At 49.7% G+C, this 13583-nt stretch overlaps 2 protein-coding genes across 2 annotated transcripts in view; one reads left to right on the top strand and one right to left on the bottom strand.

Annotated features, from left to right (window-relative positions):
• Positions 1-9498, top strand: part of SLC15A4 (solute carrier family 15 member 4) — a 106106-nt gene extending 96608 nt beyond the window's left edge. The window contains exon 8 of the mRNA XM_027125132.1: positions 9419-9498. Within this exon, the coding sequence (XP_026980933.1) occupies positions 9419-9483 (65 nt within the window). The 3' untranslated portion in view covers positions 9484-9498. The remainder of the gene's footprint in view (positions 1-9418) is intronic.
• The window catches only part of TMEM132C (transmembrane protein 132C), a 72791-nt gene that overhangs the window by 2759 nt on the left and 56449 nt on the right, over positions 1-13583 (bottom strand). Inside the window, exons 3-5 of the mRNA XM_027125141.1 lie at positions 8284-8489; positions 6311-6584; positions 4214-4405 (exon numbers count right to left, since the gene is read on the bottom strand). Of these exons, the coding sequence (XP_026980942.1) occupies positions 4214-4405; positions 6311-6584; positions 8284-8489 (672 nt within the window). The remainder of the gene's footprint in view (positions 1-4213; positions 4406-6310; positions 6585-8283; positions 8490-13583) is intronic.

The following is a 13583-nucleotide window of genomic DNA, read 5'->3' as shown; positions in this document are numbered from 1 at the left end:
CAGGATAGCTCCTGCTAGACAATCTGCTGGATGTTATGAAGGTGAAGCAGGGTGCAGAGCGGGGGAAGGAAATGGGCAGTGATCTCATGGTTGGGAAGAGCTAACGGAACCCCAGGGGTCTGTTGCGGGCAAAGGATCCTGTGTTTCCTCTAACCCTGGCCTCTGGACACCATGGCAAAGGGCAGAGGGTTTGAAGTGGGAGTTTTGAATTAAATACATGGATGCACTATTTCCCCGGGAACATTTTTCTTTAAACCAATTCTTCTGGGCCTCAGTTTCCCCAGATGAAAGTGGGAATGTGAATACCTAAACCATAGGGTCTGGGATGCACATCTATGTGGCCTGACCAGTTTCCATTCCTCCTTTCCGACGGGGGCTAGAACACTAATTTTCCTTTCAGAACCATGCCTTTTCTCCATTCAGAGTTTGAGGAGTGTGGATGGGAGGCACCGGCCTCTCCAGTTCCAGAGGTGGGCATATGTCCAAGGTCTGGCCAATCAGAACATTTTACTACCCTCTTCACAGTGATTGGCTCAGAAAGAGGCACATGACCCAAACCAGCCAATGGGACATGACCTCTGGGCTTTTGTTGGAATTAGAGCAGAATTTATTTCCCCTGGAACTACTGAGTTGGGATGCAAGCTGGAATGCAGAGAGAGAGAGAGAGAGAGAGAGAATCTTAAGAGCATGTCCCAACAACAAAGAAGACTGGCTAAGTATAAACTAGTAGAAAACTAGGTAAAAATATACAAATAAGAGATGCAAATTCCCAGGAATCAGAAATGAAAAGAGAAGGCATACTAGAGTGGTACAAATAGGTAACTGTTACTGAGACAGCTTGAGGGCGTGCAGAGCTGCTCAGAAGACCTACCAGCCAGTGGCTGGGATGGTGATGCCCACCTAGGCATGTGTCAGATTGGGGTGAAACCTTTTACGTAAAGCCAGGACTCCTCTCCACATATGCAGGTGAGAAAGCCTACCCACTGGGCCAGAGGCACATCAGTGATGCTTGTCTGTGCGCTGAGCACTGGGTGCGAAAATGTCTCCCCCGGAAATCAGAACCTCACCCCTTCCCCAGGAGTGGCGAGTCTGAAGTTATAACACCTGATGGTGAAGGAGCTGCAAGACATTTACTTGAAACTGGACCCATACACACGCAAAACTGCACAGGAATTCCTCAGGAACCATATAAAACAAAGCAACTACAGCTCAAGAGGTGCTCATGATAAAAAAAATTACAATCCCTAGGAGGGAAGGCTCTACTATGAGAGAAAACCATAAAAATTTCACATAGAAAGATCAGCAGATGAAGGATTCGAGATAATAAAACAAGTGAAAAAGACTATAAAATAAAACAAAGCAACAACAAAAATAAGCCAAAAAAAAATAGAGTAAAAAGGAGTAGAAACTACACTGAAAGAGTGGGAGTCACTGGAAAAAGAACAGGTAGCTGTGGAAAGAACCACACACAACTTCTAGGCATGAAAAATACTCTGGTTGAAATTAATTACTCAGTGGATAGTTTGAACAGCAGATTAGACATGGTTGAGGAGAGAATTAGTGTAATGGGAGACTGAGCCAAGAAACTTACCCAGAATGTAACCCACAGGAGTATAAAGAGATGAAACATAGGAAAGGAAGGTTGAAAAGAATGAGAAAGAGAATGAGAATGACCAATGGTTCTCTGTTAGGAGTTCCAGAAGCCAAGAATAGGGGAGAACTTCAATAGTCAAAGAAATAAGGGCTGGCCATCTTCCAGAACTGAGGACAAGTGCCAATAATAAAAAGGAAGGTTTCTGATGACACCACTGGAGCGTCTGGATCTAGCTTTACCTGAAGACGCCCATGCTTGGACATGAACTGATAAACTCTGACGTCTGACTCAACCAGCCCGAGTTAGGCCTCTGTCACTTGTAAGGAAAAGCCCAGACTATCACCAGCTTCCTGTTAGGAGCGAGTGAGAACGTTCACGAAATCTAAAGATGGTGTGTGCGTGCTGTTGGCACCTGCCCACTTTCCTACAATACCCGCCTGCTTAACTTTCAGCTGTCAAGCCCGCAAGGTGGTTTGGCCTGAGGGCATTCTGGCCTCTGGAACCCATGTGGTCATGCCCGCAGCCAGAAATGCCGAGAAATTAACACCCTCCAGAAGCAGCCCTCCACTAAGGGCTGACGGGAGGTGTGGTACATATCCCAGCTTCCTTGACCTCGGGTACAATGACTCTCCAGCCTTTTCGACACTGGCTGACGGTTTCCCCAGGAGACCCAGGCTCCAGTAGCCCACAGTGGTGGCTGAGTTGGGAACACACTCTTCTGGCTGCCTTCCCTTCCTTCCCTCACTTCCCGACGCCCTTCTGGTGCTCCCTTCACCGCCCACATGCAGTCCTTGCAGGTGGATCCTCATCTCAGGCTCAGCTATTTGGGGGATCAAAGCTAAGACGCGACTGGTTCAGGAATTTTCCTCACCGCCCTCCTCTCCTTTAGCTTCATCAACTTACAAATCATACAGTCGGACGGGCCCCCCTTCTAAAGCCTCAGTCAAACGCATTCACGCCGGGGGAGACCTCACTTCACTTCACCAGCCTAGCTTTCTTTAGCGCTGGTAGGGCACTGGGGAGTATAATGCAACTGCCTCATATTCACGGCATAGCCATCTTTCAGATTTTGTATTTCAAAGTTGGAAATATCAAGAACAAGGGGCCAGCCTTCCACACTCCAAGGGCTGCGATAAAACCTTGTTAACGCAGCATGCAAGTTCATCGTGGCTGACTTTTCGCCTTGAGTTCATTTTTCTTCATCAACTCTAGACGGAGAATGAACTGAACATCAAACAAGCCCCCATGAACGGCAGGCAATCCGAATTAAGCCCTCAGAACCTCGTGGGCTTGCCAACCTCCATCTCCATCATCCCTGCTGTGGGATTGAGACCAAGTCCTTCCATTAGCTCATGACAGCCAGGTTGGAACATAGGGGTTGTCTCAGGAGAAGCCAACGCCATTCCCCAAAGATGAGAAATTCTGAAATACTTAAACTAACACACGTCCAGGCATGATTTAGGTCTCCTATTCTTTCAAGAGTCATGTCTGCAAATTGAATGAACTCCATCCACAGATCCCCTTAGGCAGCACCGGGGCCCTCCAATTACCATCAGCCAATGAAGACAGATGGGTGAGGCCGGATACTGGTGGGTGGCCTTGCCCCATGCCAGGGAGGTGGCAATGTCAGTTATCCCCTGATTAATTACCAGTTCTCAGCAAATAGCTTCATGCTTTCTGCTTTGTCTCCCCACTTTGCTCGCTCCGCTGTTTCTAAACCAGCAAATGCCATGCCAGTTTCCTGCCCCCAGGAGAGGTGAGCAGAGGTTCCAGCACTGGGAGCTGGACCAGGATGGGAACCTACTCCAGCTCCCTGTTGGTGATGCTCTGGAACCATACCAGGTAGCAACGCGCAGCATTTCTAGAATGGTCCACCCTAGTCCTTGGAACCTGGGAACAAAACGAGCTGTCCCCCCGATGATGATGTTATATGCACAGCTGAAGTTAGGGAGAGCTGCCTGGCTGAGCTGGGTGGGTCTGGTGTAGTGACAGGAGCCTTTGGAAGCAGAGGAGTTTCTCTGGCTGGTGGCAGAGGGAAAGTCAGAGGTTGAAAGCACGAGAAGAACTCAATGCACCGTTACTGGTTCTGAAGATGATGGTGGGGGTGGGGGGCGGGGGGTGCAGAGAGAAGGGAGCAGAGAGGCTCCCAGCCAGCAGCTAGCGAAGAAACAGAAACCTCAGGCATTCAGCTGCGCAGAGCTGGATTCTGCCAACCACACCAGTGAGCGCAGGAGCAGATTCTTCCCCAGAGCTTCCTGATAAGAGGCTTTGCTCTCAGCCTGTGAACCCAGGAGCGTGGCACCCAGCTGAGCCCACCTGGACTCCTGACCCGCAGAACCGTGAACGACAGCGGTTGCTGTCTTAAGCTGCTAGGCTTCTGACAGTTCTTTGCACAGATGACTAATCCATCCCCGTGCACTGGGTACCATTGTTCTGGTTCATCACAGACCCCGCATCATGGATGATGTAACCACGTGCATTTTACACAGCCCGAATCACTCCATCCTGGAATGTGGTTTGGCCACCCTGTCCCAGTTCCTCCCACCTCCCTCCCCTTTGGCTGAATCAGGTGTGGCAACCAGCCTTGCTCCCCTCGACCTCTGGCATCCAGGCCCCTACCTGTTTGGGGGTTCGCAGCAGCTCCTCAGCTGTGGCCACAGCCGTGACGGCCTTGCTGTTCTCTGTGCTGGGGTGAAGGGTGACAGACAGCCCAGCCACGAACTGGATGGCCAAGTCTGTCACCGAGACTTTGTCATCTAACACGGTTACTGTCTTCTCGGCCAGGATGGAGTCAGACAGTGGGGACAGCACCTGGGCAGGACACAAGATAAATCCGTCACACCTGCTTCTGGATGTTGGAACCTTTCCCTCCATCCTAAACAAGGTCCGGAATACAGTGTGAAGGAGCCACACATCTACTTCACTATATACACTAGCCTGAACTGGGCCTCTGTGAGAATCAGATAAAGTCACCCCTCCCCTGAGACATTTTAGCTCTATCTTTTGGAAAATGGACATAAAAATTAAAATCCATTCTGTCTTTTTAAAAATTAATTAATTTATTTATTTCTGGCTACATTGGGTCTTTGTTGCTGTGTTTGGGCTTTCTCTAGTTGCAGTGAGCGGGGGCTGCCTTTGTTGTGGAGCACAGGCTCTAGGCGCGTGGGCTCAGTAGTTGTGGCTCGCGGGCTCTAGAGCGCAGGCTCGGTAGTTGTGGCGCACGGGCTTAGTTGCTTCACGGCATGTGGGATCTTCCCGGACCAGGGAACGAAGCCGTGTCCCCTACACCGGCAGGCAGCTTCTTAACCACTGCGCCACCAGGGAAGCCCTCCATTCTGTCTTTGAAAGGAAATGACCCTCCCCGTTTGGATGAGGCTCTCTTGCGTACCACACAACCTGGTCAACCGTTCACGACAATCCTGCTGCCTGGACCCGTGAAGAGTCGCACACAAGCTGACCCTGCACGGCCCAAATCCCATTCCAGGTGAATTACGGAACCAACGGGAGGCCTGAATTATAAATTGCTGACTCTCCCTTCGGGCCCCCAGCACAACGTGTCCTCTGCTGGAATATTACTTTCTGCCTCATCTCATAAACCACGTGTAGGACCTGAGATGTCTCAGGTGAAGTGGTAGAAACGTATCTATCATTTCTACCTGGGGTGGTTGTGAAAGGATCCAGAATGACATTCCAGAAAGGTGGAGTCACACACACAACTGTCTGTAAGACAGATAACCAGCAGGGACCTACTGCACAGCACAGGGAACTCTACTCAATACTCTGTGATAACCTATGTGAGAAAAGAAGCTGAAAAAGACTGGATATATGCATATGTATAACTGAATCACTGTGCTGTATACCTGAAACTAACACAACATTGTAAATCAACTATACTTCAGTAAAATTAAAAAACAAACAAACAAAAAAGGTGGAGTCAGTAGGGTGGGACTTGATGGGCTGGCTGAAAGGCACTCATGCCCTGTCATCTGTTTTGAAATCCCACCATTCTATACATTTCCTTGAGCAAAAGAGGCAGTAGGATTTTTTTTTTTTTTTTTTTTTTTTTTTGCGGTACGCAGGCCTCTCCCTGTTGTGGCCTCTCCCGTTGTGGAGCACAAGCTCCGGACACGCAGGGGCCAAGCCGCTCCGCGGCATGTGGGATCTTCCCGGACTGGGACACGAACCGTGTCCCCTGCATTGGCAGGCGGACTCTCAACCACTGCGCCACCAGGGAAGCCCAAGGTAGTAGGATTTTGAAAAGAGTTTGTCGAATGACTGTACAACAGAATGACAGACTGACCTAAGGAAAGAAGGGAGGAAAGGAAGGAGGGACGCATCCTTCTTTGGTCGCTGGCAAGAGCAGCACAGAGATGGGGGAAGGTTCTAAGAGGGTGTAGGAGGTGCGCATCTGGAAAGGGGGCACTGAGGGTGGAGGAGTAGAGTCAGGATGGGGCGGGTTGGGTGGTGGGAATGGAGCATGCAGCAGTGAGGGGGTCATAGCGGCACTAAGGGGTGTGACCACCACCTTCTCAATTCTGTCTGGAAGGAGCTTGGGGCTCAGAGAGCTGGTCCAGGCTCACCTTTCGGGGGCCCCAGGATGCCATCACGAGGACAAGGAATTGGCCACGAGGACCCGCCCACCTAGTGAGCCTCCCCCAGGGCTGGGTACCACCTTCAGTGATGGGCGTGCAGAAGTTCCCAGCTCCGGCTTCCTACCTGGATGGTTGTCATGCCAACCTCCCTCCCGACCAGGATCCTGCTGTCCTGGAGAGTGGCCACGTGGGGTTCCTCCAGCTTCATGAAGTCTGCAACCAGGTGGGTGATGTCGAACTGCCAGTCGGGACTGAGCAGGTGGCTTGGCCGGCCCCAGGGGCTGGCGCCCTCAGACACAAACTGAGTGAGGACCCGCACGGTGGCGTGCTGGTACTGCAGGGCGCAGCCTCGGCCCCGCCGCCCGTCCTCTTCTTCATCCTCGCTGTCTCGCGTGGGCCTGCCGGGAAAAGAGAAGAGGCTCTCAGGTCAGGGGATGGGATGCAAGGTGCTTGGAGTCACGAGGCAGGTGCCCCTGTCAACCTACAAGAGACAGCATCCCGGGCAGGAGCCTCAGGACCACACAGGAGCACCAGCTCTATCACCGGGCAGCACAAAGGGTGAAACGCCTCTCTCTCTCTCTCTCTCTTTTGTTTAATAATGCAAAGAAGCAAGCTTTATTGTACTTGCCAAAGGAGGAAGGGAAGACTTAATTGAGAAGAAAATGTGAACATCTCTCTCCACTCAACAGCATGACCCAAAGGAGTTCTCCACATCCTATCCCTCCCGATATATGCAACCCACGAAAAATCCCATCTCTCTTTTGAAGACATGTATTGACAAATAAAAGATAGAAGAACTAATATTTACTAAACGTACACTGTCCACAAAGTAGCAGAGAACCATGCATGGCTATTCACAACTTAATTTCAATGAAGAAAATTAAGCAAATCAAAACACTAAATTTCTCAGTCACTCCATAACCCCTTGTGCTAGCGGCTACCATGCTGGACATTGTGAGTCTAGAACATTCCACCACTGTAGAAAGGTCTCTTGGGCAGGGTGGTATGATGCTCTTGAGATGTGTCTATCCTAAGCTCTGCACGGATGGACTCTTCGAATCTCATAACACCGTGAGGCAAAACTTTAATTATTCTTATGTCCAGATGAGGAAACTGAGGCAGAGAGATTGGGTGGCTGGCCCAAACTCACAAAGCAAGAAAGTAGCTGAGCTTGGATTTGAACCCAGCAAGTGTCAGTTCTGCCTTCTTCAGGGACAGGGAACGAACCCGTATCTTGGCCACTCGTGACCACTAAAGGGTCTGAAGTCTTGGCTGGAGTCATGGCTGTCCTCCCCGGCAGGACAAATGCCTTCAAGTTTACCCTGTAGAAATGGATTCACCATTTCACTGCTCCATTCATCCATCCTGAGATGGACTCCAGTTGCCCCTTAAAAATCAAGACCCTGGTGCCTGGGAGACTGTCGGGAAAATAGTGCTGGTGGTTTAAGATGGGAGATTCCATCCAGGAAACCGGAATTCAGCAACAACTCTTATTTAGCTAAACTGAGGGCCACAGAGCTGAGAAAACAAGACCCCAAACTCCTACATGAGACAATCCAGAGTCAGCATACATTAGAGGCTTTTGTTTCGGTTTAAGAGGAGGCAGCAACCCCATGGTCCAGTATAAATTCAAGTAGACTTTACCCAATATTTTGATACGCATAGAGCTTTTCAAGTTTATAGATATTCATCCAGCACAGAAAAAGGATTCACCGTTTTGCTTAGAGAAAAGAAACCCAAACTTAAATTCCCTGGGGGTGGAGGGCCTAGAAAATCTTGTTACTTCTGTGGCTTCACTCTGGAGGGACCACTTGCAGGAGACAGTTTACTAGGAGCCTGTGCAGACTGCAAATGACTGGATCTCATGCTGACCCAGCCGCTCAGCAGCCTTCCTGCCTGGCTGGGTTACCCTGGGCCTTGGTTTCCCCAGAGGGTTGTTGTTAGGCTGTAGGCATGTGTGCGTTGCATCATGTCATCACCATGGTAACAGCATCACCTAGGCTGCACTGGGCCCTGCATTGGCTCCTTTAGCGTCAAGGTCAGTATCCACAGCCGTTGCCGCAACAGCTCTGATGCATCTCCCCGTCCCGGGCTTACCTCTTAGTGGCCACGATGGGGACCCTCCAGCCTTTAATCTGGCTCAGCTCCGTGTCAGAGACGTCGATCTGCAGGGGCAGCCGGGGCACCCACACGGTGACGTGCAGGGGGGCGCTCAGGTGCTGGTATGTGAAGTTCACCACCGTGTCCACCTTGCCTTTCATCTCTTTGCCATTGACAAAGATGTAGTCGCAGCGGTCGGACACCTGCCAAGACAGAGAGGGGATGGAGGAGGAGAAGTTCCTGGGGCCCTGGAGACCACCCTTCTGCCATTTGTCCTTTTCTCTAGCAAAGCACGCATGCTTGATCTAGGTTCCCCTCAATGCAGAGCCTGAGACAAGGATTCAGTGTGCTTGGTTTACTTGGGAGGTGGCCCCAGGGAAGGGGGACCAGGGAGCAGACTGAGGGAATCAGAGAAATAAGAATAGTTGGTAGAAAGGTACATCTTTGCATTTGCTGCTGTGACCATCAGGCTCCATTTTTCTGGGCCTCATGGAAAGCACACAGAATTGTCCACCTGCAGTATAAGAGGCAGGAATATTATCTACCAGCTCCTCTCGTTGAGTGAGGACTGCTGTGTGAGTTAACTTCCCCACACTTTTAGGCTGAGACACAGGCCCTGGGATGGAAAGCAGAAGCAGATTGAGAGAAGCAGCAATCACTAAGTGAACTTGAACCTGCACAGAACTGCAGCTGGGACTGAACTCTGGGTGGACCCGGGGAATGTGATTTGGGCACCAGAGGTGTCTGTTCTCCAGGCCGATGTCTGCTCAGAAGATGAGCCACACACACGTCCCGCCCCATCCAGCCTCGCCCCATCCAGCCTCCCAGGGTCTGAAGGGCTTGTACCGCCTTTCTCTCTAGCAGGGCTCTTCCAGTTCCTACACTCTCTGCTCCAATCACACGCAGCTCTGATGGCTCCCCATCAGGAGAACGCTCAGGCCTTCGCACATGTAGTTCCCTTTCCCTGGGAACACCCTTCCCTCCCTGTTTGCAGCACCTCCCCTGAGGCCCTAGGATTGTTTGTGTATCTGTACTGTTACTGTTCATCCAGTGAATGGCAGAATCTCATTAGTGATGACCAACTTATGTTTCCTTCCCCTGAATTTCCTCCTTTCACTGTTCCCATTTCTAGAAGATCATGGACTCAGGAAAGAGACAAGACAGAGCACAAAGGAAAACAAACACAGAGACAAATAAAATAAGTCTTCAAGCATCTAGATTTTGTGTTCCAATGCCTAAACCCTCAGGAAGATGCATCTGTTTACAGTCCCACAGATGTCGTCATGTGGCAAAGAAACAGCTGGAGGATGCCCGTGCCCCTTGGGAGGAGGCTGCTAGGAGCAGAATGCACAGGGGTGGGACCACATCAGAGGTAACCTGTGTGGACTCTGAATGATAATGGGTGTGCCCTAGGAACCGTGGACAGAATCCTTGAGGACTAGAAGCCCCCTCCCCAAGGCCTTGAGAGTAGTGAAATCTCCTAGAAATTAGCCTCCGATGATGTTACGTTGCCATAATGAATTGAAAACTGAAAAGAGAAATCAAGTTGGGTTATAGAGAAACATAACCCATCTTGCATAGTCAAGTTTATGGGATGGGATTTACACTAGCCCCATGTGTAAATTCACACTTTCAACTGCAAAACTGTAAAATCCTTGAAGGCAATAAGTATATGTTTTTCTTCTTTGATCTCTTGGTTCCTCATACCAGCTGCTCATGAAGTGGGAGCTCAGCAAAGTGGATACTGAATGGATGAATGGATGGATACATGAATGGATGGACGGATGGATGGACGGATGGATGGATGCATGGACGGATAAATGGATGAGTGGATGGATAGATGGATGAGTGAATGGATAGATGGATGAGTGAATGGATAGATGGATGAATGGGTGGCTGAATGGATGGATGGATGGATAAATGGATGGACAGATGGATGGATGGATGGATGGAAAAATGGATGGACAGATAGATGGATGGATGGATAAATGGATGGACAGATGGATGGATGGGTGGATGGATGGATGGATAAATGGATGAGTGGATGGATAGATGGATAGATGGATGAATGGGTGGGTGGATGGATGGATAGATGGATGAGTAGATGGATAGATGGATGAGTAGATGGATAGATGGATGAATGGGTGGCTGAATGGATGGATGGATGGATAAATAGATGGACAGATGGATGGATGGATGGATAAATGGATGAGTGGATGGATAGATGGATGAATGGGTGGCTGAATGGATGGATGGATGGATGGATGGAAGGATGGATGGATGGACAGCTGGATGGATGCCTGAACATGGCCCTTTCTTCATGGGGTACTTGCTTCAAGACAACCAAACAAAGATCTTGGGGTGAAGGAGATATGGTGAAAGACTGAGATGGAGCCAAGAGCAGTGGAAGTTAATTTGAAAGAAGTTAAGAACACAAGAAGTTAATTTGAAAACTTCCAGAAAGCTCTAGAGCAGTGTTTCCTAACCTTTTAGGAGTCATGAACTCCTTTGAGAGTACACATAAAGCTAATTCTTGCCCTAGAAATGCATATACACACAGTTTTGTGTAGCATTTCAGAGTTAATGAAGTCACACATGGACTCTTCACCCAGCATTACCACACTAAGCTGTAACTGCCAATTTGCTTATGTGTCTCCCGTCCAGGTTATACACGCTGAAAGGAGCAGCATTTCCTTCAGGGCTGTCCACGGCCCCGGTTAAATAACATCCAACGCTGAGCAATGAACTCTTGTGATCGCGCTCTCTTTCCCCAGCTTCTAGGAACTATGGATGGGTACCCTGGGCCCAATTTTCATCTTCAGCTCGCACTTCTGTTTGGAGCGGCAGGTGGAGAGGGCCGGGCTGAGCGAATTTCCTCCATCTGCTGGGGACAGTGGCAGGGGGCGGGTGGGAGGGGAACACATGGATGGATCTTCTCACTCACGGTCAATAGTGGTTTAAAAATGTGTACGTACTGATTAAGAGTGGAAACCAATTTTCTTCCCTGTCCCAGATTTGTCATTAGCATGTAAACACTGTCCTGGATCCGGGCAGGCATTAGCATAATAGCCAAGCAAGAGTTATATCAGTAATCACTTCTTTAATCAATGTTGTAATTTACAGACCATTGACTTTCCTCATTTATTACCTTTCTGAGCTCTGGTGGGAAGGAACCTGGCCGCTCCAGAATGCATAAATCATTAAGGGAACGCCAAGGGTATGAAGTGGCGGGCGTGACAGAGCCATTGTCACTGTTACTCCTGAAGATGCCATAAATGTCTGGGCAAGTCTCAGGATGCATCCATCATTTCCCAAGCGGCTACAGCAGCGGGAACCATGGTATCACGAAGCGAGCCTGATCATCTGCAGAAAAGGAACCCGAGGCCCCTGCGAGAATCTTGCCAGCCCCTTGCCTCCATTTCTGGGAATCTTTTTTCTCTCTCCAACCACACTGAATCTTTTTTCTCTCTCATTGTGGGAGAGCTTCTACCCACTGAGAAAACTGCCTGCTGGCCTCTTGCTCACTTGACGTTCAAACTCTCCCTTCTGAACGCACGGTGGCCGTGGAAACAGCCACTGATGTCTGCTTTTAAGGACTGGGAGGGGCTGGGGTAGGTTCCAGTTGAGCGACCTACGGTCAGCTGACACCTTCTGTTGTCGCTCAGGCCTTGGCAACTTCCTGAGGACGTTGCCTGCTTCCTAGGGGAGAAGCTGGGGACCACTTTCCATGAAGAAAGCAAAAGGCATCTGTTGGCCAGCCATCGACATCCAATGCGATTTTTGTCTTGATGCCCTCGGCCAAGCGGGTTCTCAAATTGGACGAGCATCAGAGGCAGTCAAGTGTCCACAGGCTGCTGGGCCCACTCCTGAAGTCTCAGGTTGAGCAGGTCTGGTGTGTGTGTGGGGGCGATATTTGCACTTCTAACAAGTTCCTGGGAGACGCTGATGCTTCAGGTCTGGGGACCACAATTAGAGACTCACTCCTTGAAATACTGCAATTGCCCCTTCTTCTGTGTTTCCGTGGCAGCTTAAATATCCTGTCTTAGCCCTTTGGGGCTGCAATCACAGAATACCCAGAGACGGGGCCGGGGGCTTAAACCACGGTCATTTATTTCTCACTGTCTAGAGGCTGGGAAGTCCAATACGAAGGCGCCGGCACAGTCTGTGTCTGGTGAGGGCCCATTCCTGGCTCCTAGATGGCTGTCTTCTCTCTGTGTCCTCACTTGGTGGAAGGGGTGAGGGAGCCCTCTGGAGCCTCTTATAAAAACGCTAATTTATTCATGAAAGCTCCGCCCTCGTGGCCTAATCACCTCCCTAAACCCCTGCCTCCGACCATCACACTGGGGTTTAAAATCTCAACATAGGTATTTGGGGGGCGTCACACAAACATTCAGTCCATATATACTCCTTTCATTCCTGTAATCACTTAGCTCTGAGGCTTTAAATACCATCTCTGTATAATATAAATACCATCTCTAATAACTCCCCACATCCGACCTCCAGATAAAAAGTGCTTATTCAACATCTCTACTTGGCTCTCTAATTAGCATTTCCAACTTCATATGCTCAGAAATCTAACTCTAATAGGTTTTGCCTCTTTGGAGACTAGGGGTTGAGAATAGAAATTAAGTTCAAATACAGAAAAACGATTTACATTTCTTGTACACCTGAGTGTGTGTACCTGCTCTGTTAACATAAACTATCAAATACTCTTACACTGTCCTGATGCCTGCTTTTACACCTGTCATGTGCTTTCCCCATCATTCTCACCCTCGGTCCTTTCTGGAGCTCTGGACAGCCATCAGGATCCCATTTTAGAGATGAGAAAACTGAGGCTCACTGAGGTTGCAGCTTGCCCAAGGTGGAGAAGAGGGGTGAAGAACAGAACCGGTTTATGACAGTCAGTGCAGGATTTGATCAGACTGTTTCAGTCGTGTTGTCTTAACAGATAATATCCTGAGATTGTGGCCTTGGAAATCGCCCTTCCTGCCATGTGAGTCTTAGGTTCTTTTCCAGTTCTGTGGGCTGGGGGACCAGGGAAAGGGGCCCCAAGAGAGGCCACTGGCCGCTGACTCTGATGTGGACCAGCTCAAGTCCTTTCTGCCAGTTGCCCTGGCCCTCGCTCTCTTGGCCCATTCCCAAAGCAGCCCACTCAGACAGGCCAGAACATTGCACATCTCGTCAGGGAACAGATAGTACATGCTACCTGAAATTTAGGAGAGTTTAACAGAGGGACTCTACAAAGGTGTGGGTAGGGTTGAAGGAAACCAGCAAGAGATGGCAAAGCCCAGCACAGA

This window comes from Aethalodelphis obliquidens, unplaced genomic scaffold, assembly GCF_003676395.1.
Source record: "Aethalodelphis obliquidens isolate GAN/ISIS:26980383/991018 unplaced genomic scaffold, ASM367639v1 scaffold28, whole genome shotgun sequence".
Classification (NCBI taxonomy): Eukaryota; Metazoa; Chordata; class Mammalia; order Artiodactyla; family Delphinidae; genus Aethalodelphis; species Aethalodelphis obliquidens.
This window is presented reverse-complemented; position numbering and strand designations above follow the sequence as displayed.